Here is a 26,053-nt window from a genome sequence, read left to right on the forward strand (position 1 = left end):
TTGTGACTATTACGTATTGTCCACAGAAACATACTAACATTCAAATTTCAAACACATACTAAATGATCTCCCAAGTGATTCAAAGCCCAGGAGCTGGCCCAGCGAAATTGGCACATAATGCCTAAACTTGACATAGCTGCATTTCAGCCCCCCTAAAAATAGGCAGCATATTTCTAATTTGAGTTATTTGCATAGAGCTACTCAGTTCCCATTAGCATACACAGTGGGACACGCACATTATCATCCATATTCTGAACACCCTCCTGGGTGAATGGAACATCACAGGGCCCAAGGGCACCAGGAACTTGCCCCTGCAGTGGAGGTCTGTGTGTCATACACCCACAGCATCGTTTAACGCTGACTTAAGAGCTTATGGTTTCTTTGTAACTTTTTTCTCATGATGCTGTGTTTGCATTATTCTCAAATTCTCCATTCAACCTTTATCTTTCTTCTATTTTTTCTCTGGAATTTTCTAATTTATTTTTTGCTTCTCTTATCCTAACAATGTCTGTCTGACTGTATCCTTGTCTATTTGTTTGCCTTCAAGAATGCTGCTTAAATATTGCTGCAATTTGTGATGTCTATTAAGCACAACTAACACCGAGTTCTTTGCAAGACTGGCTACACTGGAGCCTTGTCCAGTACTTAATATCCAGGGCCTTATATAAAAAATGAATTGTACTTCATTTTAATTTTAGTCTCAGACTTGAGGCACGTCATACTTGGAAAACTGACATGTAGAGAAAACACAGAGCAGCAGGTTGGCAGTTCTTGCAATGTGTAATTCTCATTTTTGTCTTGGATTTTTTTTTTTTAAAGAGATTAAAACCAGGCCAAATATAGATACAATAAAATTATAATCAGTTGATTTTACAAATTATTTCCAGCCCTGGAAAACTTTCAAAGCATTTTTTACATGTAACAAAATTCTTGGAATCTTACACTTAGATCGCAGAATTTGCAAACTTTCTTGTGGTATTTATATCTCATGGCCCTTTTAACACATTGCAGTAATACAGCTGGCAAGTTTTCAGAGCCTGCAAAAACTCATATTCCATGCATAATCATTTATATCAGGACTTGGGACATCTGCAACAGCAAAAATATTAATGCCATGTCTCCTAATTTCGTCTAAATTTTCTTTAATGAAATACCCTTATCTAGCTCTTCCCATTGTCAAGGTACACTTTGTTCCTGCTTCACCTTTGAAATCTGTGAATGTTAAGTTTTGGAAAGAACTATGGTCTTCAAAAATCAACATATATTTGTGTCAAACTATTACATGATTCTAACCACTAAAGTCTATGTAATCCACTTGTTACATTTGTTACAGATCCATTCTGAAGTGTATCAATCCACTTCTTTTTCTATAACTTACAGAAGGTCATACTATATTTATAACGCTTGCAGTCTGAAAGCATTATGTTATGACTACTAGTTGGAGATGACAGACACTCCTAACACAGAGATGGCCAGTATGTAAATGTTCAGGTCACCTTCAGCTATACCACAACAGCAAAAATCTAGAGATCCTTCAAGAAAAGAGTCCTGCCCGTACCATATATGAAAAAAAAACCTAGAAACTTTTGAGGCATGTCCCATGCAAATCTTGGTGCATGAGGTACTATCTATTCAGATAGTCTTTGAGATAGTGAAGATGTCTCAAGCAAGCCTTGAACTGCAGCAATAAATCTGCTGTATTATGGTTCGTATAACTATTACAGTAAATTAGGGTTTTCTTAAATATTAGCATTACACTGCACATCGCTAGCTGACAGAAGTCATAATCAAGATTTTCTTTTTCACTTAAATATTTACTTGACAGAAGGTTTGAATAATCACATGCTAAGTCATCTGAATTTTTTCCACAAATTGTTACTGACACCAAAATGTGGTGTGTTTTTTTCTCTCGGCCCCACCAGCTTCTTAAGGATCCCTGACATATTTCTAGTGGCTTGAATAACACATGCATTATTACCCAAATAGAGGAATTTCAACTGATATCCACCAGGAATTTCCAACTTTCCTTCACTTATTATCAACTCTGCCTATAGAGTGTAACATTACACATACGCATTTGCACATGCATATATACATGCAGAGACACAGAGTATCTGCTGTGTTAGGTAATATGAGCCTGCACATCTTCAATGTCCATGTCTCTGAAAATGACCCTGAAAAAGAGAGCTAAGCCCATCCCTGTTTCTATATATAAAATTGTTTGTTTAATTGGTGGGCTGCACCAAGAATAAATAATGAGGTAATTCTGAAGATCATTCCCAGAACAGTCAGCTAGGATTGTTTCTGCAAGTCAGAGCTATCTCCTCTCCTTTGTCTTGTTGTTTGTTGTTGTTTTGGGGTTTTTTTAATGGTTTCATTGTCTGAAGGTGAACAGCTTTTATCTAAATGCAATTTTAGGAACAGTACAATTTTTCAAGAATGAAGCATTCTGCACATAAGTGAGGTTTTGGAGTGTTTGTTTACTGAATGTAAAAATTGTTAGAAGTTCAAATCCTAAAACTGGATCAAGGATTCTAACCAGATTGGAGACGTTCCTTCCATGCAAAAAAAAAAAAAAGGAAAAAAAAAAAAGAAAGAAAGAAAGAAAGAAAGAAAGAAAAAGCTTTCAAGTACTCTGTCAATTAGGGAAGACTACCATCAGATTTTTTCCAAGGTATTGTACAGATCTTATTTACCTTGAGTAACAACAGTTTAAACTGGGAACTTAACTATAAATTTTATCTCAGAAAAAAAGATTTTAAAAGACTTAAACAGGTATAGTAATTCCTTTTTCAACTTTTTTTTTAACTCTTTAGCCATAACAGGTTATAAAGGCTTGATAATAATACAAAAAAAAATCCCTTCTGTTTTTGCTCTTATTATATTTTGCTTTGTTTCTTCTAACGTATCAGCAGTATACATGGCTCCTCTATGTCTTGGTTTGTGCACTAAAAAATAGATGAGGTAAAAAGTAGCATGCAAAGTTCAGAGTTAAGTAAAATTACTGCACAGTAATGGGGTAGGCTTGCTCACAGGCTTGCTGGTGATTTCTTATATTAATACAATAACTCTTTTTTAATGCCTGTGGACATAAATGGAACTCATGTAACTTGACCCGTTGTGGTTGAAAGAATACAACCTCTAGACAAATACCAAACAGACCCTGTAAGGAGAGTACTGTGCCTGTTCAATAGACTATAAAATTAAGAGCTTAATTCTGTCATGCACTTGGTGATGTATTTAATCTCACAAATAGGCAGCCAGAAAAACTAAAGGCAAAGGGATATGCCCAAGCCGACAAAACAAATCTATGAAGTGTGAAATTGAAATTAGCCACTGACTCATAGGTCAGTTTATACCTTAAAAGTCTTATCTTTCATATCCCTCCATATGCTTTTTCACTTCTGAGATGCTGTTATTTATTACCAGTTTAAGGTAAAAGTTTTAATTTCAGTAACTCAAAGTGTCTAGTGATACTCTGAGTAGCATACACTGAAGTTTCTCTTGATTCATAGGACTGATTCACCCTAAGCCAGTCTCAGCCACATGCAGAAATGTTCTGCCACCTGCAGTATAGCTTTGGGACACAGTATGACACCTATGCTATGGCACCAACTCACCAATAAAACCTTTCCAGAAGCCAGTTTCACCTTACCTTCTGGGTTGCCTCTAACTACCCTGTAGAGAGAAAGCCTGGGGATTAAGTGGTAGCATAAAGTCAAGAACCAAGAAGTTACTGTTTTGCTGCTAGACTTTTTCAGTTCAAGTCCTTGTTCAAAGAGTGAGTTTCAAATACTACAGAGAAATTTAGGCTGGCAGGCAGGACCCAGCTCAGACCTACAAAATCTGGATTTCTAAGCAACTATAATTAGCCTGACCCTTATTGTTAGGGTTACACTGCTTAAACCAGTAGATTCCAAAATAGCATCAGGGCCAAATCAGTTATGATCTGTTTTTATTTATCTAAAAGGCTCATGTGGACTTAATTTGCTATTGTGTGTTAAGAAATAATGAATAAGTAGAAAGGATTATGAACACATGTTTGGCCTAGAGAGGAAGAGAGAATGCAGCCATAACTTCAATTTTGAAATGTCTTATTTCATCATAAGCTTAACTTTCAAAGCTGAGATGGGGATTTTGGTACATAATGCCTCATTTTCTACTAATTGCATCTTAACTGAACATCCAAACTTTCAACTTGGAAGCTCAAATTAGCAGCTATATGATGGGGTTTTTTTTCAAATGTGTGTAGATGCCAACTGGAGGATCTAGGCATCTTATAAGTACTGTATAAAATAGATTGAAATAGAAATGAGAACTTTTTAATCAACTTCAGCCAAAGAAGAGGGGAAACTGTGGCGAAGAAATGGTTATGCAACCCAGGAAAGGGGAGGAGAGACTTGAGTCTTTTCAGCAGAGGAGACCTGTGTCCTATTGCCTCTTCTCACAATAACACTTTTGTTTTACCTCTTTGCATTTGAGAATATGTAAAAACCTATGCTTACTGCACTAGCTATCTACTATTTAATTATTTAGCAGTTCTTATAATGTACCTTTTTAGGAGCGAAAAGTCTTTCTTCAACTGCAGGCAAATAATCCATACACCAGACTAACTTATTCTAACTGTTAAAGAAAAAAAAAAAAGGCAAGAAAATAAATTCAAATGCCAGTAAACAAGATTATTAGCAAATAAAATAAACACTAAATGAGATATTCAATTATTTACAAATCAGCAGCTTAGATTCTAGCTCTATTTCATTTTATGAGTGCATTATACGAGTAATCTACCTAAGAATTAGTATTTCCCAGGCCTTTTTTGTTTCTTGTAAAGGTTAAACTTACTGCTGTACCTGTGCTTATTAACATCTGCTCTGCCTCTCAAGCTATCTGTTAACATGGGGAGAGCACAAAATTGTTGCTAACTGAAGGATATCCCATACATACCCAAAATGAATTCATTTATATTAAAATAGCATTCAAATATCTAAATAGTTTCCAAACATAGCACACATAGCTGAGACTCACTGTACCCGTTACATGTAGCAAGCAATATCACTCTGCAATGTACTCATATATCGGACTACTTGCTAACCAAGACTATCTCAATTTTTATAATTACAAATGCACCTTAGCTCCCAATTAATGCTATGCAAAAGAGATATAAAATTCTTAATATGGGTCTGCACAATCTCCAGAAGAACATGGGCTTCTTTTCCTCATTGGAACCCATATTTGATCACGAATAGCTCACAACACTGTACACTACTTGTCCGTGTCTCCACACCACATATGGTTCAGAAAGTCTGTAAGGTACAAACTGGTGGAGCCTGGGAATATATCATCTAGTCTTCCCTACGCATCCACTTTTTTGTCCATTGTCAGAGAAATAGTATCAGGTAAGTCAGATGTCTGGTCCTCTGCAGCATGGCTATTCATATGTTCATTGACTATAAAGTCATAATATGCACTTTCATAACTCTACTTTTCATCCTGAATCTCTTAAAATAGAACCATGTAGCAGATATGTGTACAGAGTGCACTTCTTTCTAACTGCACTTTTTTGTAACTCTGTAAAGCATACAATCACCTGCCTCTGCTACATGAGATTATTATGCTAGTTGGAAAAATAAAAAAGAAAACTTGAGGACACGTGTATGCGTTCTTTTAATGGCATGTAATTATGTATATCTTTCATGTAATTATGGCATGTAATGTAAAGTATATTTTTCTTACAAATCAGATAGCAAGATGATCTTTTTTAAAGTGCATTCTTTCAGAAAATTTAAATATTCATTACTTTTATTAGTGCCTATTTACATATTGGTAAATGCTGTTCTACTTTCTTTATAAAAAGGATTATCCTTTCTGTTTGTTTAAATTGATTTATATGCCACTGAGGCATACAATGAGGGAGGCAGTAACTCCTATGCTTTGAAAACTCAAGTCTTGAAACATGCTTTTATTAAGTAATAAGCATAATCAATATATGACGACAGTCTTTACAAAAAAACTTCTTATAATTTGCTGGTTTATCCCTAATCAATATCTTGAATAATTCACCCTGAAGTTTTCTCGGCTCTGTATGTACAGAAAATCAGTATCCTTACTTGAAGGCACCTTGCTTTAGGGCTAAGAAGAAACAAAGAAAAATGTAACTTTTGTAAATAACTCCCATGCTACGTTGTGTCAAAACTACATTTTAAAAGTTGAAATTCACCCAGTGAAGAGTACAAACATCCCATCAAAGACTTTTTACCATCTGTCAGGCAAGATTTCATGTGGTGGCATATACCAGTTAAATATGAACGCAAATCACTGCTTCATTAACTACTTATGCAAATAAATAGTTGGGTGTGAGGTGCTTATATTTTAAGCCTACCAAACTGATTAATGACTTGGTCAACATAAGTCTTGGTTCACACAGAAAGCGTCTGCCGATAAATCAAACACTACTTGCCAATTTCTAATATCATATTTATGCTTCCACCCTGTGCATGCTGAATGATGGCAGTGGCAAGTGAATCAAATGGGAACTTTACAGCTTCTCAAATGCCACAATCTGAGAATACTTAATTTGAAAAATTTATTTTATAAATATTGCTATCTGGGATCTGATTAATTTCCTAAGGAAAATCAAACTTAGAAACAAAAGCAACCCTCTGCTTTTTGAAAGCACAAAAGAGACTTATGAAGTCAAACTGTTGGTGAACTAGGTGTGAGAAGAAGTTGCAGAGGAGTTACAGCAAGGGTTGGTGGTGAATGGTGCTAGCTGAGATGGAAGTTTGTGCTTAAGAAAACAACCATCTACACAAACTGCAGACAGTGGTGTCCTTCCTTCCTTTCTAGGACACCTTTGTGTCCTATTCCATACAGATCAGTACACATAGTGCAGTGTATAGTACAGTACAGTGGGACAGAGAACTGAAGAAGCCTGAGCTAGAGCTCTGCAGCTGAATCACAGCTGCATCAGCATGAGTATGGGTGATAGTAAAACTGGGTTACATGACTGAGCCAGTCACACAGTCCTAATCCCAAGGAACAAGCAGAACAGGGACATGAAAAGGATGGTGCTTAAAAGGTAGGATGAACATGAATAATTAATTTTCAGGGCGTGCAAAATTATGTCATCACCTTCAGATTTTCCCCATCTGTTGCTAAGCAGCATTCTTTAGTCACAAGTTTTGACTTACAAAATGAAGAGCAGCCTCCGCACTTTTTGCTATTTTTACATTTTAAACAAGCTTTCATTATAACTATATTTCAAAATGGTCTAGAACAAAATAAGATGAGCACTGAGATATCTTCATCCCTTGGGAAAAGGTCTCAGTTACTACCCAGGACAAGTAGCCCGCGGACTCTCCAGTCTCCAATGAGGAATTAGGCGAGCCTCCACCTCCCATGTACCAAAGTAAGTGCTTTTTGCCTCTCAGGTCTGAGCTTTACATGAGAAATTGAACTTGCATCATGGAAAAGGCAAGAGTATCATACATTTGGTTTTGTATATTCATCATCAGTTTCAATCTGCATAAACAAAATCCCAGAATTTTTCCCATGGTGGTGCTGAATTAATTGTATTAATTCTTTCAATCTGTACTAAGGATGTGGTTCCAATGATCAAATACCCATTCGATGCTCTGGGCATTCTGACAAAAATTAAAATTAAATCAACTACCTCTCTGTGTGAGAAATTATCTCTCTCATTTAATTAGAAGTAAAGAGCTGGCTGCCAATGTTCCAAAACTACTACCAAGCATCCCCTCTGCAAACACCCTTTCCTCAAATGCTTTGATGCGTGATCCGAAATTTCAGAAATCCTCGTTCTTGAAGACCAAGAGAAGCAATTGACAAAGAGTTCAGGATCTTTCACAAACTGTGGGCTACTAATAACCCACACTTAGCCCCCATATGTCTGCAATTTAAACACACTACACTGGCAACTCGGTTAAACAAAACGAGTAATCATTTTAAAGTACAAATTGACCATCAGCTCCATCTTCTTTGATATTCATGAAATGAACAAATCGTAAAGTAGAATAACATTGGTGGTCCTGTGGAGTATGTGGCCTGGAGCAGAAGATGCCTTCCAATGAGAGAAAAGACATATTCAATAGTTAAAGCAGGTCTTTTCCTTCATTTTTACAGAAAAGGCAGAAGGTTTTTGCAAGGTCTGCTAAACTGGCACCAAGGTGATAAATTACACTCTTTTCTTGCTAGTCTCTCTACTGGATAGCAGTAAATAAGACTACAGCTACCATCACTAGGGCTTCTTTTTTGTTTGGTTGGGTTTTTTTCCCCACTGGCTGAGACTGACTAGAGATTCTGGAGTCCCCTGCTGAACCACAGAATATATCTTCAGCTCTCTAGAAAAACATTTCCCAAGGGGATATCCTGAAAGCTTCCCAAGTCTCCTTGGCTAACTGTAGCAGCCTTTAGAGCCACACAGCTAATAACTTCTTCTCATACAGCCACTGGCCCAAATCCACACAAATTAAGTCTACATCTTTCCGTGTCCCTCCAGATGCCTCAGCACTCACAGAAGCAACAATTCTACCTGGCCCCATCATCTACCTATGCCCCCAAACTTTAAGCAGCTGCATCATTCTGCCACTGTTTAGGCCACCACTGTTTTGGCAAGGAGTATTGCCTACTGAAGAAGACTTTTGTTTCACATAAATTAATATATCAGCAAAATAGCTTTAACAACCTGGTCATTTATATTCACCTACTGCCTGGGAATAGCTGTGGACCTACACCTCACATCTACATGAGAATATGTCCCAAGCCAAATTTTTTGCAGTAGCAAGAGTCAACAGAGCCTTTCTCCCTCTTTTTGGTATACCTGGAGGAAAGAGAAGCAGAGACTGTTTTTTTAATCTTTGTTCACCTTTTTTTTTCCCCACCAGCTGCTGAGTAAAAGGACAGGAAGCAGGCAACAAAACCTGCAGCCTACGGGTAGGTAGACTCTTCTTGTCAACTCAATCTCATCCCTGCAAGCCTCCAGTTTCTGCAAAACTGCAAGACTATGGCTGAGACATGAAAGAACAGTAGTCTCTGGCATGCTTCCTGTTGCTTAAAGGAACAGGCAGATGAGGAATAAAGAGGCATGAGGAGGCTGCAGAGATGGAATACACATGTGTTCAAAAGTAGGGCTGCATCTACACAAGAGGAAAAACAGGCAGAAAAGTCTAATGCAGGCAAAATGGGCTGATACAGGGGATACAGGTATCCCATAGGAAGAAATAACCAAAAAAAAAGGAAGCTATTAGGAGGATTAGAGCAAAGAAAAGAATGGAAAAATCTGGATAAACTATATATCCAGACTATGTGTGCAGCTGACAGATTGTAACAAACCATTTTTGTTGAGCCATACTTGAGTCTTGGTTTCTGTTTTTGAGGAGATAACATGTAACATTCATACAGCAAATCAAAAACTAAAAACTCAGTTAAAAAAATATAAGAAATAGCTGTGCATGGTAATATTTCAAACACTACAGATACACCTTCCATTCAGGTACTATAGAAAAAGCTAGCTACAGAAAAACTGCCTGTTTTCAGAAACATAGATATTTAATGAAGGTTTGCCTTTAATGTTTGCTGGTTGGTTTGTTTGCTCTTTAAACTGGAGAAAGTAAAAACATAGGTTCTAAGCTTTAATCTTAGCATCATTAATATTCAACCATCAAACACAAATGAAAAAATAGAATTTAAATGCCATTAATAAATACCTATTTCTTGTGACAGACTATTCAAGCTTCAGTGCAAGACTGAATTTACAATTAATATAAGTAACTGCTGTTTGTTACTGCTACAACCTGATGCAGCAACAGCCAATATTAATGAGTTATAATTATGTCTCAGATATAACCCTAAGTGTAATATTGTTTTCTTTTACAAGAACCCACCAATGACCTCCAGTGAGCTCCATTCAATAGGGTCAGCATGACTACAGTTGGCAATGGAGAATAAAACTGTTTGCAGGATCACTGCTTCCGGACATTGAGTCCCCTCTGTATAATCACTGGGCTAAACCCACTGTAAGTTTCTCTAGAGAATACAAAAAAATTATGGCAGAGATAAGGTCAGCCTACTGTTTCTGTAACATGGCTGTTTCAAATTAATAACGGTTTATATACTTATTTAACCTACTAATTTAACCAGTCATCCGGAGGGAGGTTTTTGTATTTGTTTGGGTTTTTTTTTTCTTAGCTATTATGCTGATAAATGCTGTCTTTTTCAATTTCCTTGTCATACAGAAATAAGACCTGGTACTGTGGTTTACGCTAAAAGTCCATCTAGACCAGCATCCTCCCTCCAAGAGCAGCCACAATGGGACGCTTCAAATAAACATTCCCATCCTTTGTTTCCTGTTGAACTGAAGTTGTTCCTCTGCGACAGAACCACCCCTTTTTAACCATGCTGCCATTTTGTAAGAGCCTTTGCAACAGGAGTGTTAAAAGCTTATTCAAATCCAAATAACACTGTATCAACAAGCCATCTTAGCCACTTCCCCCTCAGTTATTTGAAATAACTCAGAAAGACCTTTGGAGAAACCTCTTTGTAGAAAGGAGCCGTTTTTACATTGCATAGCATGTTTTGTCAATCTTATTTTGATTTCAGGCCCTTAAGGAATATATTGGAATATAATAATTACTATTTATATGACACTAACAGAAGCCATAGTTCTCATCCTAGTTTCAAAACAGCTTGCTCAATTGTAAGCTAACTGCACTACTATTCTGTAATCCTGCAAGTTACATGGCAAAATTGTGATATTTACTCAATGAATTCTACCAAGAAATGAACTATCCCCCATCAAATATGTAGTTGACACTTAGCTTTGGGAGCCAAGGTTAATTATTGCATTTATTTTTTTGCAGGTGGTCCAAATCTTTGAGGATATAGCCTGCCTAAAACGATGAAAGAGCACAGACAACAGATATTTGCAAAAGCTAAGATATCCCCTACTTAAGGACCTACTCAAAGAAATAGAAATAGGGATTTATCTCTCTGGAAAGTGAAAATAAGGTAACCACATCTACAATGTTACTAGAGAGTTTCCTCTATGTCTTCCTTTTCTCTCTAGCTTGGACATGATCAAAATTTCCTAACAAGCAATTTCTGTAGTCATATCCTGTATTTTAACCTCTCTTGAGCTTCAGCGTTAATTGTTCTTTTGTGCACTGTGGATACCGCATAGATATGCTGGAAAAACCGGAACTACTTTCTGACAAAAATACCTGGAGCAGTGAATAAATATTACAAAATGCTTTTCTCAGCATTTGAATTCTAATAATGTGTAATTAAACCTCTTAAAGGTTAATCATTCAATAAACATTCATGTTGAGCAAAAACCCTCACACCCTATATACTAATTGCAACCTGAACAGAAAAAAAACAAGGTGGTTCACTGGTGCTCCTGGATAAAGGCAGATTTACAGAAATTCTCTGAAATGCTTAATTTTAATCTCATGTGCAGAAATTGATTTTATGTATACAAATATATTATTTTCAGTGCTTCAATGAAGGTATATTTCCAACATGTTCTAAAGCAGCATTTTAAAAATTCTTAACAGTTTCAAGACATTCTCATGCCTATAAATAACAAAAAATAAATAAAAATTCTTACATTTAATATAATTCATTTACATGGCATTTCTATTTGTAGAGAGCTGTAACTGTATGATACACTTCATCTGAGTGGATGCTAATTGTGGTTGGCAAGGTAACCTATGAATAAAAGCTTGTCTCTGAAATAGCATAAATTTGGCTATGTTTTAAATGAAGTACTTCAGTTATTTGTGTTAGCAGATACAGGCTTTCAAAAAGATTCAAAAGATTCAAGTGCTTTCTTGAGAAGGATATTACAAATGAACGTCACAATGCCTGAAGATTAGGATAACCAAAAAAACACTACTTGAAAATGTACACTAACATTTTTTTAAATTCTTCGCTAGAGTTTACACAGAATGTGGTTTTATTGAGGGGTGTATATGAATTTCCTCCCCAGAAAGCTAGTGTGATTCTTGTATATAGTTAGCAAGTACTTATGTACCAGAAAAAGAAAAACAGACTAAAAGACCTGCAGAATACAGGCACTAAGAGACAATCTTTCTATAAACAATAGTAGCAAGTTATTGATAATTAGTCAATCAGATGCACTGGTTATTGCATTAACAGCAGTGAAATTCCATGTTCACATGAAGCTATATATACAGGCAGGAGTGACAGCAAGATACTCTTAATATTTCTGGACAACAGGGTCTTCTCTTTATCAACCCATATATGGACTTGCTGGTCTAGAAGACATATAATAAACCCTCTCTTTTCTAATATGCTTGAGAAAATAACTGATGGAAAGCTTTTGGAAAAAAATTCAAATGACTTCAAGGTGTCATATGTAAGATTTTTACAGATACATCTCAGACAAGTACATTGATGATTTTACTACTATTACTGCTTGTGTTTGATACGACTTTGACATGTAAAACCACACAAAACTGTATGGGTGAATTTGATAATTATTGTGTTAATTTAAAATTAATTACCAAATATTTCTATTTTATGTTTTAAATAATGAATTGTGTGTCTTCATTAGCAAATCTGAACACAGTGTTTACATCTCTAGAACAATCAAATTCTTTACATAAAGCCTCTACTAGAATTGAAAAGCATCTGTAGTTTCTGAATAATTTCTAAAAAAATTTTTGCATTGTTTCATTAAATAAACAATCCTTTCCTAAAATATACAGCTTACAACTGCACGGTGAAACACATATTTGTTTTAATTCACAACAAATATTTTTATTTGTGCATTAATTTGGATATTAAAATACTGATATTGTGACATTTGTCTGTTTTCCATGGTTAGCAGTTTCTAACAGCAGGACACTAGTTTGTCAGCAACAGAGGGAGAGTTAGGTCAATCTCTTCAAACAGCAGCATTACTCTAGCAGTTAAAGTCACTGTACCTCTGTTTCTTATGCTTACTTCTATTGTAAGAAAGGGAATATAGAGTTCATTGTTATTCTTGGAGGCAAATGCCGAGTGCTCTAGTTGAACTTTTCTGTAATAAGAAGGAAGTGGTGTACATGTTCATGCCCAAGACAGGAAAGGTGGTGCTCAAAAGACAAGAGCTATTGTGTGGAGCTGGACAATTTCCATAGAGTGATTTTATGGGAAAAACTGTTTTTAAGTAGTTATTCGCTGCTTTAAATGCGTCTTCCTTTTCACTGGCTAGTATCACCATGTTGTTTTAAAAAGCACAAATACCTTCAAGAAATGAGTATTAACTGTGCTTAATGTCAACCTTTTAACACACCTTTGATACTTTTTTTTTCAGGTTTTTGGTATTCTATAGTATTCCTTGTCACGGAATACTCAAGGTATTCTATAATATCAAGCACGTCTATAACCTTCTAATCAATTAATTGGCAATGTCTGAATACATGCAGCAGTTGAAATAACTAGAATAATCTAGACTGCATTGTGACATTAAAGAGATTTCACCCCTTTTGCACAATGTTCTTGTACACGCTTGTTTCCCCATATTCTGTACACTCTGTAAAGCGGTAATCTGCATTTCTGCAATAATTACATAATTTCAATTCTTATATACAAGATAGAAATGTGATTTATATGTTACGGACACCTTAAATCACAGCTAAACTTTTTATGTTTCTGTTTTTTAGCTGTGTTGGCTAACTGAAAGGAAAAAAAGGTGAAGAGGCAGACTGAACTTTGTCAACACAAGCAGCAAAGGGATGGATGTCTTGTGTTTTCAGGAAAACAGAAAATAAAGAATCCTTTGTGAATGGAAGCCATTCCAAAAAGATTAATACGGCAAATATTCCTGTTATTCAGTGCATTTAAAAGAGAAAAAAAGTCGTAACATAATTTCTTTGGCATAATTATCTGACATCTGATCTTCAGTAACATTTATACCCAAAATTCTTTGCTAGAACTCACATTATATATCTGTTTTCCCCCAATCACTTTTGTTTTCTGTGCACTGTTGAATTTTTAGGTGAAGATTTTGTTGTTGTTGTTTAATTATTAGTTTTTCTAGAACTCTCTAGACCAACTTTTTACTCCCAAAACATCAAAAAAATTCGAAGATTTTACAGGAGAGGGCAGCACCAAAAATTTAGTGATTTTCAAAGATAATATACATGTTCTAGGCATGGTCATTGGCATGACCTGATGAAGCCTCCTTGATTTGTCCTTAGAGACTAAATGTAAAAAATAGAGATGTAACTATGTTCAGCTGAATCCCTCATTTGTGTTAAAACACAAATATTGCTGAATAAGAATCAGTCTGTTAGCGTCTTTAATCTCTACAAATTTGTGATCATGTTAAAAGCATTTGTCCATGCAAAAAGACCTTGAACTAAAGGTATTCCTACAGTTGTTCCACTGCACAGTTCTTTTTAACTTTACCAGTCTCACCTACTTCCCTGTTACGTACATCTCCATCACTTTTTCTGCTGTTTTTGTTAACAGCAATAGCTGTTTGGTCTTATGTAATTACTTGTCCAGAATTTAGAGTATCATTTCTCTCAGTTTGAGAAAATGATGTTTGGACACAATAGACATCCATTGAATTCATATGTTTATCGTTTCTCTGCCTTAGCTTCAAAAGTTTTAGGACCCTCTCCAAATAATGTAATGGCAAAGCAGGACTAAGATCTTAATCTCTGTGCCATTACACAGCTTTTTCCCGTTTTCTTAGAAATCTGAAATTTCAGATATAAATTGGTTTTATTCAATTTCACCTTAACTGTTTTGTAATCCTATTTTGATTAATTAGATGCTACACGTTAAACTGAGTACTTATTTGTAGTTGTTCACATTTCTGGTTGTCACAGCAGACTCACATCTGAACTATTTTATTTGAAAGGCGACAGAAGTAAATCTGGAGCAAATTACAGGTTTTAACGAGATCTTTACACAGTTCACTGCTAAGTTTCTGGGTCATTGCTGGTTTTAGTTTGCTGCTGACATTGGACAAAATCTGATTAGCTAAGTGTAATCTAGAGGAATGTAAGAGATACATACCCTGTTTAAAAAAGCAAAACAAATAATAACCCTTCCAATTCATCTAAATAATTTGAACAAGTGATTCTTTGAATGTCAAAGCATTAGTCTATAATGAAGCATATCAGAATGTTGTTTAGCATCTTAAAACCATAACAAATTAAAAACTGGTTTTGGTTTGGTTTTGGGGGGGTTTTTTTAGGGCATGTATCTGTTCCATTTGCCTGTGATATCCTGCTGAACAAATGCACTGAAAAACTCTTTGGAGCAGGGAACCAGGTTTTGCTTTGTTACCATGTAGCATAAGCATGATGTAGGCTCCTAGCAAGCTCCTAGACACTAGCAAATTGCAAATAATAAAAAAAGCTGTATTGGACCGTTGCACTAAGTGGCAGTTCAGTTCTTAATCTGCGAGCTAAAAAAATACAAAACAAAAGCAGAGTCGCATAATAATGGGCCTGATGCAGTACACTTATGGAATAGGACTAGGTCAGTATTAGTAAAAGTCCTTTTGTTAGCAAGGTATTCACTGCTGTGAGCACAATGTTGCACAACACATGCAACAAACTAATTATTGTGTGCGTGCATGCTCATATTCTGCTTGCAGAATAAATGCCTATTTTTTCTATTGCACGTTCTCAAGCGACATCATCAGGTTTCTAAAACCTCTTCTAGGAAATGCTTTTTTTTCCCTCCTGATTGGTTTGATGTTTGATCAGGTTCAGTCACCTCAGACATTTATAGCTAAGCCTGAAGGGAAAACACATGAGTCCCATCTTGTTTATGTCTGTTTGCACAGCCGAAGTTTGAAGCCGTGCCCTGAGTTTTGCTTCGAATTTCAGATTCGTGCGCGGCGGCACCTGGAGGAAAGCTCTGTGGAAACCGGCCCGGGCCGTGCCGCCGCGGCGGGGAGGTGTGCTCTACTCACCCCAGCGCTGCATAAGTCCCGCCCAGCCCCGGGCCCCTCGGCTAGGCCCTGCCATCCCCGAGCCAAGCCGCGGGGCAGGGCGTTAGTCCGGCGCGACGCTGCCGGCCAGGTGCGTCCGGAGCGAGGAGGTACCGGAGAACGGGCGGCGGTCACAGCCCTCGCGGGGCGCCGCCGTGGCGGAGGGGCACTGGGCGAGGGGCCGCTGCGAGGGAGGGGGGCGGTTTACCTCAGGCCCTGGGCGAGGGACCCCCGGAACATTTTTCGCAGCAGCCCCCTCGGCGCCTGGTGGACAGCCGGGACAAGCAGCAGAGCAAGAAGCCGCGAGCGCCCGCCCCCTCACCTGCCCCGCTGTGAGGGGCGCGAGTACCCGGATGCAGCCGGCCCGGCGCGGCGCGGCCCGCCCCCTCACCCCCCGCCTCCCACATGTGTGAGGCCGCCGCGGAGTGCCAGCGCGCGCGGCTTCCCCGCCCCCGGGCCAACCGCCGGGGCGCGCGCCCGAGGGCGGTCTCGGCCGCAGAGCTCGCGAGAGGACATGTCCGCGGCGGCGGCGGCGAGCGAGGGTGAGCGAGGGAGCGAGGGCGTGAGTGGGGGGCGGACGGTGCCGCCGCTCAGGCGGGCTCCTCCACGCGGGGTCCGCGGGGGAGCGCGCGTCACGTGACGGGCGGGGCGGCGGCTCGCCCCCGGCACGCGGCGGGATGGCCCCGGTGCCGCGCCCGCGGGGTCGGGCCGGCCGCCGCCGCCGCCGCGGAGGGGCCGGAGGGCGGTGAGCGGCAGCCGCGAGCCAGCTGCTGCCATCTAGGTAGGCTGCGGCACGGCCCCGCCCGCGGGTGGCCGCCCGCTCGCGCCAGCCAGAGCCATCTTAAGGCGGCTGAGGCGTGTGGGAGGGCGCCTCGCCGCCCTGGCCCGGCGCCAGGAGGGGCGCCCGCCCGCCCGCTCGCCGCGCTGGTGGGGGCCTGGAGCGGCGTGTCCCGTCCCCCCCCCCCCCCCCCCCCCCCCCACACACACTCTCCCCCCGCCGGGGGAGGGCGGGATCCCCGCAGGGCCGGCGCCTGGGGACGTGGTGGCGGCGGCGGCTGAGGGGACCTCAGCCCTGCCGGGCCTCTCTGCGGGGGCTCCCCCGCCCCGCAGGGCCGCGCAGGTGGAGTCAGCCCGGCGCGGGGTGCTGCTGCCGGCACCTCGCGCATCGTGCTTTGGGATGCGTCTCCCCGGACCCCTGCCCAGCTCGACTTCTGCCATGCTCACGCTGGTAGATTTTCCTTCTGTTGCACTGCGGTCACGGATTATTATTATTATTATTGTTATTATTATTATTGTTATTATTTAGTGAGGCACACTGGCTCCTGGGTGAGGTACGGGGCCTGTGGGTAGAAAGGCGTAACTGCAGGGCCTGGCCTTAAAAATACGTGCATTGAAATGAAAGCTTTTCCTTGTTGAAAGCAATGAAGTTGAGACCTCTGCTCTTGATAACCCAAGCCATGCAACTGCGGTGTAGGTTCGCTTACCTGTTAAAAGAGAGGCTGCCCTTAGACCGGGGACTGTTAAAGCGTTTGGTTTGCTGTTTATGAAATACATAGCTTTTAGATGGCACTTGGTTAATCAGCTTTCTGCGGAAAATAACAAGTGGGTCTGCAGCAGTTGTGTGCACAGATCTGTATCTCAGATGCACGTAAATCGGTTAACACTTGTGAAACTGACATTCCTCGGGATGGAGGGAGCAAGGTACAGAGCTGTGCTGCAGTGCCTTTCCTTTGTGCGGCAAATACGTTTGCCTTTATGCCGTTTATATGTGGTTTTTTTAATTGGTTTCTAAGTATGTAGCGCAGAAAGCTGCTGTTATGCTATCTCAGTGTAGTCAAGAGATAATACTAGGACTGCAGCAGGCAGTATAGCTGAAATAAAAACTACAGGATTTAAAATGAATAATTTGTTTAATTGTCGAGTAAGTGTCAGAAAATTATCTTTTCGTGCATATTTCACAAACAGCACTGTGAAATCTCATACCTTTGCTGTCACTGTCTAAAAGATTTAGACTAACATCAGTCACCTTTTAAGAAAAAAAAAACCAGCTTACACTGTACTGTGAGTACAGCATGTTCTGAAGTTCTTGTTTATGGGAAGGTGATTACACTTCTTCCTCCCACTACATCTTTCCCTTTATGATGGAAGAATGCCCAGGTTTTGAAAATTGATGTTTTAAAGGTCTCAACAAAGGCACAGCTGGCATTTCATAAGATTATTTTCTTAATGTTTGACATTTTAACTAGTTCCTTCCTGAAGTTTTCTTTCCTGTGTAATTAGTTAGGGCAAATTATGATTTTGTGGTATAACTTGCATTTAAAACTTGACAGAGTGCTGTCTGGTAATCACACCAGTTATTAAGAAAATAAAAACATCTGGAAGCTGAAAATCCTTAGCACATTATTGGAAGTGCAGAACGACTTTCATGATTTGGCTATTTGGAGAAATGCAGAAAACTGAACTTACTGATACAGGTGAATTTTTAGGAGCAGTCATACAGTAACGTGAAAATCACCTTAATATTTACCATTTTTAATTTGTGGGATTCTGTTGAATGAGTTATAAAAAAAGCTTTAAAGGTGGAGGTTAATACACAGATACTCAGACAAATTTAGTGTTTATATGCATAAAATGTTCAGTAAATTGGAGCACTTGCTTGTTAGCCTAGAAATCAAATTAGATAATTGATGAAATTATGAATTAATATGACATTAGATAGGAAATATACTTAGTTGTGGGTTTGCTTTTGGGGTTTTTTTTAAATGGCATTTAGATTACTGATTAAATAATTACTGGAAGGAAGAGGGAATACGTTTTATTGTAGGCCATTTCTTTTTTTAGGCCTTTTTGTCTTGTAACCTCTTTCTCTTGTGTGTTTTGGTTTGGTTTTTTACATGTTTAATTTTTAACCTCTTTCACTGATATGTATAGAAACCATGACATCAGCTTCAGCCTTTAGGCATGCAAAGCTTTAAAATAAGAAAAACCCTATCTATTAGGATTCATCTCTCAGAGCAAAAGCAAAATTGTGAGGCTGAGCGTTGTATGGGATCTTTCAGGCCAATACCTATAGGTTCAAAGCCAAAACTGGAAAACCTCATTAATGTTGTATGAAACAGCATTTAATAAATGCCAGCCTTAAAGATAACTGATTTTTTTTTTTTTAACTTTTCTAAATTAAGTATGCAGTAGTTTTACATTGGCATAATCATACGTGTCTGTATATGCATATATGTACACACATACTCTAAAATATACTAATAAATGAAATGTTGTTGACAGTACAAATATGTTTGAATTGTTGTCATAGCAAAAAGCCAAAATGTGGTTATGAACGGTTTCCTTTTCTTTTTCTTTATAAAGGTTCCTTTGTATTAGAATCTATAGAAAACTAAAATAGATTTCTGTTATTAAATGATGTTATAGTGCATAGATATAATTCCAAGTGTGAAGACATTCCAGCTCTAAGGAATTATGCAAGATGGACTTGAAGGAGCTAGGACTGGTCTTGTGTATTGTAGTTGAGTTAAAAGGAGTGGGTGATGCACCTCTAGCACTATTATTCTTGCCAGAGGTAACTGGAAAGACAAATAATTAGTATGTTAGAATTTGAGTAGTAATATGAAGGTGCTAAAAAATGAGCTTAGAGCATAGTGAAATTAGTTTAAGGATTTTTAACCTAATAAGATACTGTGACATCACAAAACTGAGAGCAACTTGTATTCGTAAGGTTTTAATTTCTGAGGTGGAATAGAATATGTAACTTCTAAAATAAAGAATCTTCGTGACACTTTTGTGATTTTTGTTTTTCCTATCTTTGCTTTCCAATTGACCAGAAATGTGCTGAAACAGACACTATAGAAGGAGGCTAGAGATACAAGGTAAGCACTATTTCATAAAACAATTAAAACTTTATAAATACAGGGGTTTTTTATAAAGCTGCTGTTTTTTAGTGAGCAGTCTATCACTTTAAATTATGCTGGTTTTATAATCCTGTTAAAATGGAAGGTTTTCCAAGAGATATGTTCTCATACAAACAGGAATTTGGGGATATATAGTACATGTGTTACATAAGCTAATAGCAAGTTATTGTGATGTTTTTGCTTTGCCATTTGATGTGAGTGGTTTTCAATCACCTCTTAGAATTTTTACTTAAATATTCTTATGTTGATTAAATAATATTTTCTCTTTTTTAAAAGACTGTCATGCTTGCAAGCCTTCACAGATTATGTTAGACTTTTTCTAAATGTGAATAGTTTTGATATTGGTAGGTGAAACTTTGGCCTATGTAGCATTTTGTTTATTTTTAACAGTTATTCTACAGAGACTCAGGCTAGTACCAGCATAGCGCCAGAGCACTTAACAGCACAGCACTTCCAAAGTACCACCAGACCCAACATGTTTTGATTAAATAAATCCAGTTATAGATGAGGAGAGGAAACTTCTTTCTCGAAGGGAGTAACCAAGAATGTTTAATGGGTGCTGATAAAATTCCATTTCAGTAGGTATTAGGAAGGGACTCAAGCAGCTTAGTAAAATAAGGAATTTGGGTTATGTCAACTAAAACATTCTCAGTTTTGGAACTGTGTGCCTCTGATGTTCAGCTGGTACCAAAATGGTGAAAATTCTGATCCTGTCCCCTCCCTCCCCGTCTTTTGTATGGGGAAAAGGGCTTTGTTGGGGGGTGGGAGGCATTGCTTTATTTTCAGAATAACTGAGACAGAGCATCAAGCCTAAAGCCTCCTTGATAATTTCTACTGAGGCCCCTCTAAGATGAAACAGAGCATTGGCTCCACCTCTACAGAAAAAGCCAGACACTGCACACAACTTTCATGGCTAAGAACTGCTCCAGGGAATGGAAGAACAGCAAGACGTACAAAAATTCCTGGATATACACAGAAGGTGGTCTGTATCTGGAGCATTGATGTATTCCATCAAACCCCAGAACTGTAGTGTTAGGCAAAAAATTAGCAACTGGAAACTCTTAAATATAGGGGAGTTTCCTTTAACCTGAAGGTAAGGTGTGTTTTAGGGTTGCATTCGGGCTACATGAAGAAGAGCAGGTTTGATTAGACTTAGCAAACCAGTTCGCTTCATGTCCTGGTTTAGTAAGTGGGCAACCTTTCTTTCTTACTGTGAATGTATCTGCAACTTTTTTAGCAGCATGCCTAAAAAAGAGATCAACAACTGAAATTAAGCTTATTTGCACTTCACAACCATGAATGTTTCATGTTTGCTTCTTTAAAATGAAATTACTCTGTGCTGCATTGAGCACAGTGAACCGGTATTCCTGGCATTGTTTCTTAAGCTTTTTTATCACCTGAATTTCAAGAGCCTAAACTGCAAAATATTAATTCTGGAATAAAACTTTTTCAGACTTTTCTTCAGTGGCAAAGATTGACAGCTGCTGTAAAACTACTCTTCAGGGTTGTTGAGGCTCTGTCAAAGCCACAGCCACAAAAATCTTCCATATCCTGAAACTCCAAAGCAAATGCACATTACAGAATTTATTAAAGTGTTCAGATTACTGTTATTAAATCCAGATGTTAATATAACAGTTTTGCACTTGTGCAATAAACTGAATCTCTGTGATCGTTGACTCAGTAGACAGTATTTTAAGATTTCATATTTGGGTACTTGACTAAAGCCATTAATTAAATGTTTGAAAACTGGCTTAAACCTGGGCATGACGCCAAAAGCAACAAAGTGAGAGAGAAGTCATAGTTAAGCTCATTTTTGATCTTCACACTGACTAGTGAAACACAAATGAACGAAACACTAAAAATAAAGACAAAAAGACAAAACCCACTGGTTTTCTACCCTTCTCAAACTGTGAATTTACAAGATAAGTAGCCCTAATTTATATCCCTGAAAAGGATAGACAATTGTATTTTTATTTCCACATTTTGTTTCTAATGTTAGAAGTCTGCTGGAAGGCTAGGGAACAGTTGCTGAAAACTTGATTAAAAATTCTAGAGACATTAAAATTAGTTTGCCAGTCATTCTTTATAATAAATGTAAAAAAGGTAGCTCATAAAAATTCATCAGAGAACCTCATTAAAATAGAGTTCAAGTTGTTAAGTGTATTGCAGTAAAGTCCAGTTAATACCCGTAAATGGTTCTTGCATCTCATGAAGTGGCAAGTTTCTCAGTATTTCCTATAAAAAAAAAAAAATAGAAGAGACATAGAATTCCAGTTACTGACATTCTGTCTAATTGCATTGCTGGCACAATCCTTAATTTTGTTCCCCTTCTTTAAAAATGAAAAAGCATTGCTTGGTAAAGTTGTAATCCAGCAAAGCTTTACACATGTGTTTATGAGACTAAATGGGTTGCACAAAGTTGAACACATGCTTAAAGCTTTTCAGGATTTAGAACCACATGTTAGTAAAGCTTTAGGAAAGTAATAGTTGTGACTTAACATAAGCAAAGGAATCAGTGTATAAATGTCATTGTGGTGGATGTATTTCTTCTTGCACCACGGTGTTATAGCTGCAATTTTGTGTATAGGTAATCTCTTACATTGATAGGTATTCAGTGTAAATTCTGAATTACGGCCTTAGTAAGGGTTTATACTTAAACGTTACCTGAGAGAACATGTGATGTCACCATTAATCTCATTTTTTGTTTTAAAATGCTGCACAAGTTTTGTGTGTTATCAATATTTTTGTATGTTGTGAATTAGCCATCTTTCTCAGCTTGTTTTATTCTTGTATGTAAGTGACTTTGGAAGTGTGAAAGCAAAGCATTGTATTTGTGCTTTTATAATCTTTCTTTGGTGGTAATCAGGCAGATGAGGGCCTTGGAATGTGTGTAATTTGAAAATGGAGCTTGCTGCATATGCTGAGATTACTATACAGAAATTAATGGGATCTTTATGTTCATTATGGTCGGTCTGAATTGTACCATTTGTGTATTATTTTAGGAGTTTTTTAGTGGACTAATAAATCAACTATTTTGGAGCGTTTGTTTTTTCATTATGATATCATGTTACTTGCTAGGTTATTTTTTTTAGGATTTTCTCTTTAAAAAATATCATCTTAAAAATATCTTGAAAAAATATCATCTTAAAAATATCTTTCCATGGAAAATACAACTCAAGACAGGTAACCAAAAGAAATGCCTTAATGTTTTGCTAATGATTTTCAATATGTAAGTTGTAGTCTTTGTACAGCTATACTGTCTATAAATATACTTAGTATACTTAGTATATTTATAAGGTTTTCGTTAAAGACTTGTAAGCCTGTGAATTACGAAATAATTTAAAAAACCTTTTTGAATCAGCTCTTAACACCATTTTGTAGTGATGTGTCAGATTTTCTATTAATTCAAATCAATAAAATAATTTTTTTGGATGGCAATATTCTTGTTCGCACATTTTCCTCTCAGTTGTGCTTGCTTCGCATCTAACAGAAGGAAATAAATTTATGTACACTCCTAGTAAGAAAATAAGACAGATAAATTCAGACTTTCATTCACTGTGTAGCAGCATTTGCTATGAAATTGAATGCAAAATTGACAATGAAGCTGTGTGTTTGCATGTCAGTTCTCATTTTTAAGTATTTCACTAATACAAAGTGGGGTTTTTTAGTAAAATTGCAGAATTTGATGCTTGCACTCCAGAGTAGTAGATGAACTCATACTGATTAATGTATTTTTGCAAACCTTGAAGTTTTTTCAGGTAAGAAATCCAAAAATTAAATACAATTTGCAAGTACTGAAAGCGCTAATAATACTTGCTATCAGGGAATAGTGAAGAATTGCTCCAAAAGCAAAGTTGATCAGTTAACATGTTGTTTATTTGGGACTTGTTGTTATTTCTTTAAAAATTTCCAATGTTTCTGTAGTTTGGCTTATATAGTTTAGGTAGATATTGAGAATAATCACATCATCATCACACAACTGTGTGAAATTAGGAATGACTGACAACCTCACCATTTTCTAGTTAATGTATTCAACACTGTAATTTCATTTGGAGTTTCTGTACAGCAGAAGGATTTTAATATCTGGTTTATGAGGGTAATGCTCACTTACTCTGTTTATAGTAAATACTTAATTTGTGAGAAGTTACTACTTTATTATACAGTCTTAATTATTTCTGAATTTGTATGCATTATTTACAGTAATGCTTATTTACGTTAATGTCAAATAATACAGCAGCACTCAAATACTTTCACTTGGTGTAAGATAAAGGGTTTATAGAGCAAACGCTATCAGTTTCTACAAAATGTAAATGATCTTTATAGGAATGCTAAATCTTACAATGTGAATCAAGCTTTAAATAATTCACTCTACATCTGTAGACAGTTTCAACCAACTTTCTTTGCTTCTATGAATAACATAGTGTAATTGGTGATTTCTTCTGGAATTGGATCAGCATGGTGAGGCAAACTGTTCCGGCGGTGGTGGTGGATCTAAGTTGAGTGGTTAATGACTCCCTCCTTCCTCTGCCAGATGTTCCACCCTTTCTCTGTTCTGCCAGTTTAACCGTTTGACTGCTCTTTTACCAGGTCCTGTAAAAATATGCCTGATTTTAAAAACTCGTCATGCAGAACTGGGAGAACAGAAGGGTGGAATCTCTGGGAAAGGGTGAAATGCAGATGGTAACAACCTACTTCAGCCAAGAGTTCATCTTTCTCTGCCCTGAGAAAGTTCTGAGCAGGAGCAAAGGTGGGCAAGATGGAGACAAACTAGAAATCTGAAATGGAGGATGCCTAAAACCCTAGAAGGTACTTTCCTTTTCTGCAGACTAAACCAGATTGATAGTTGACAGGAGGCTCTTGAACGTAGGCACAGTTCTAAATCTACTGTTTCTCAAATACTTGGGGCAGTAATGGGGCCAGAAGGTAGTCCAAAAGATAGAATTCTGTAGCATCTCTTTGATCTGTCTGTGGCTTCTTGGCATCTGTAGGTAGGCTTTTGAAAGCCTTATGCTGGCTGGCTGGCCATGGAACATGGTCCAGAGAAGAAAAGATGTATTAAGGAAGGATGGTATACAGAGCATTTTTGATGGGTAAAGTGGAAGCTGAGATGAGAAGTGATTTAATGATAGATGGAGGTTAGGAAAAAAAAAAAAAAGAGAATTCAGGAAGAGGAATCAAGAAGGAAAGCAGGTACTGAAATGATCTGGGGAAGAAATTAACTATGATCTGCTGCCAGAAAAGAAATAATGAAAATAAGGCAAGAGAAAAAGAGAAACCTGGGCTATAGTAATTGTATTTGACCAGATAATATTTAATGAATATCTTACTTTCATTAGATTATCAGTAGTTTTCCAACAGGGTTTCTAATAAAACTTTGTAGTATATTTTTTTGCAAAAATATTTTTAATGCTGTTCAAAAAATGTACCTTTGAGTAAAGAGTGGCATTGCTTAGATTTTTCAGCCTTTTTTTACTGATTTATTCATGATTAAATACATCGTGTGTTTTAGTGTTAGTAGATGGACCTAACCCAAGTGTTCTGAAACACACTTACCTAATAAATTACATTTGATGAGTGTTAAATGATGGAAGTGTCCTATGTATCAGAAGGAATACTAAAGCAAGTATATTTTCTGCTATGCTGCCGAAGACCGAAAATGTCTAGTATACAAATAAAATCATTATGTAGGAGAGAAATTATGGCTTGACGTATTTTTAGGCTCATGAGTTTGTAAATTGACTGTTACTCTAGTTTTGAAGTGTTCATGAAAAGAAATGTTCAGTAAGAGCTTTTTCATTAGCATTATGCAGAAGAATATTAGGAAAATACATTAAAAATATTTCAGCCTGTGTTTTAAGGATTTTTTTGGCTTACTGAAGCTCATGAAGCTTACTCCCTCAGTTGAAAATGTACTTCAAATGTGGAAGAGAACTATTCAGAATAGCCACATAACTTACTGAAACATGATTAAGATGATACATGTTGTCTTTTGGTGGAGCCTCTCATTCCAGCCCTACCAGAGATGTTTGCCTGCTCAGGTTTGTTCTCCTAAACCATTTCAGTTCAGGTTAGCCAAGTTAGCAAAGGTAACTCTGTTCAAACTCGTTAAGCTGATTGATTGAACTCTCTGCGGATAAGGAGCACCCATGCC

At 37.7% G+C, this 26,053-nt stretch overlaps 1 protein-coding gene and 1 long non-coding RNA gene across 9 annotated transcripts in view; one reads left to right on the plus strand and one right to left on the minus strand.

Annotated features, from left to right (window-relative positions):
* Positions 1-16,359, minus strand: part of LOC128135036 (uncharacterized) — a 26,815-nt gene extending 10,456 nt beyond the window's left edge. Inside the window, exons 1-2 of the long non-coding RNA XR_008232906.1 lie at positions 16,188-16,359; positions 4,554-4,623 (exon numbers count right to left, since the gene is read on the minus strand). This is a non-coding gene — a long non-coding RNA (uncharacterized LOC128135036). The remainder of the gene's footprint in view (positions 1-4,553; positions 4,624-16,187) is intronic.
* Positions 16,360-16,423: 64 nt separating this feature from the next.
* Positions 16,424-26,053, plus strand: part of MRTFB (myocardin related transcription factor B) — an 85,113-nt gene continuing 75,483 nt past the window's right edge. For 3 of the 8 annotated variants that reach the window (XM_052773467.1, XM_052773469.1, XM_052773463.1), the window contains exons 1-2: positions 16,424-16,521; positions 19,816-19,860. Coding sequence is in view for 2 of the 8 variants with exons in the window: in XM_052773468.1 (XP_052629428.1) it covers positions 25,882-25,940 (59 nt within the window). In the remaining 6 variants the exon portion in view is untranslated. Of the gene's footprint in view, positions 16,522-16,674; positions 16,761-19,815; positions 19,861-23,570; positions 23,661-24,489; positions 24,709-25,781; positions 25,941-26,053 lie in introns of those variants that run through there. The other 5 variants (XM_052773468.1, XM_052773465.1, XM_052773462.1 and 2 more) reach the window with 5 other exon arrangements.

Source organism: Harpia harpyja, chromosome 21 (assembly GCF_026419915.1).
Source record: "Harpia harpyja isolate bHarHar1 chromosome 21, bHarHar1 primary haplotype, whole genome shotgun sequence".
Taxonomy (NCBI): domain Eukaryota; kingdom Metazoa; phylum Chordata; class Aves; order Accipitriformes; family Accipitridae; genus Harpia; species Harpia harpyja.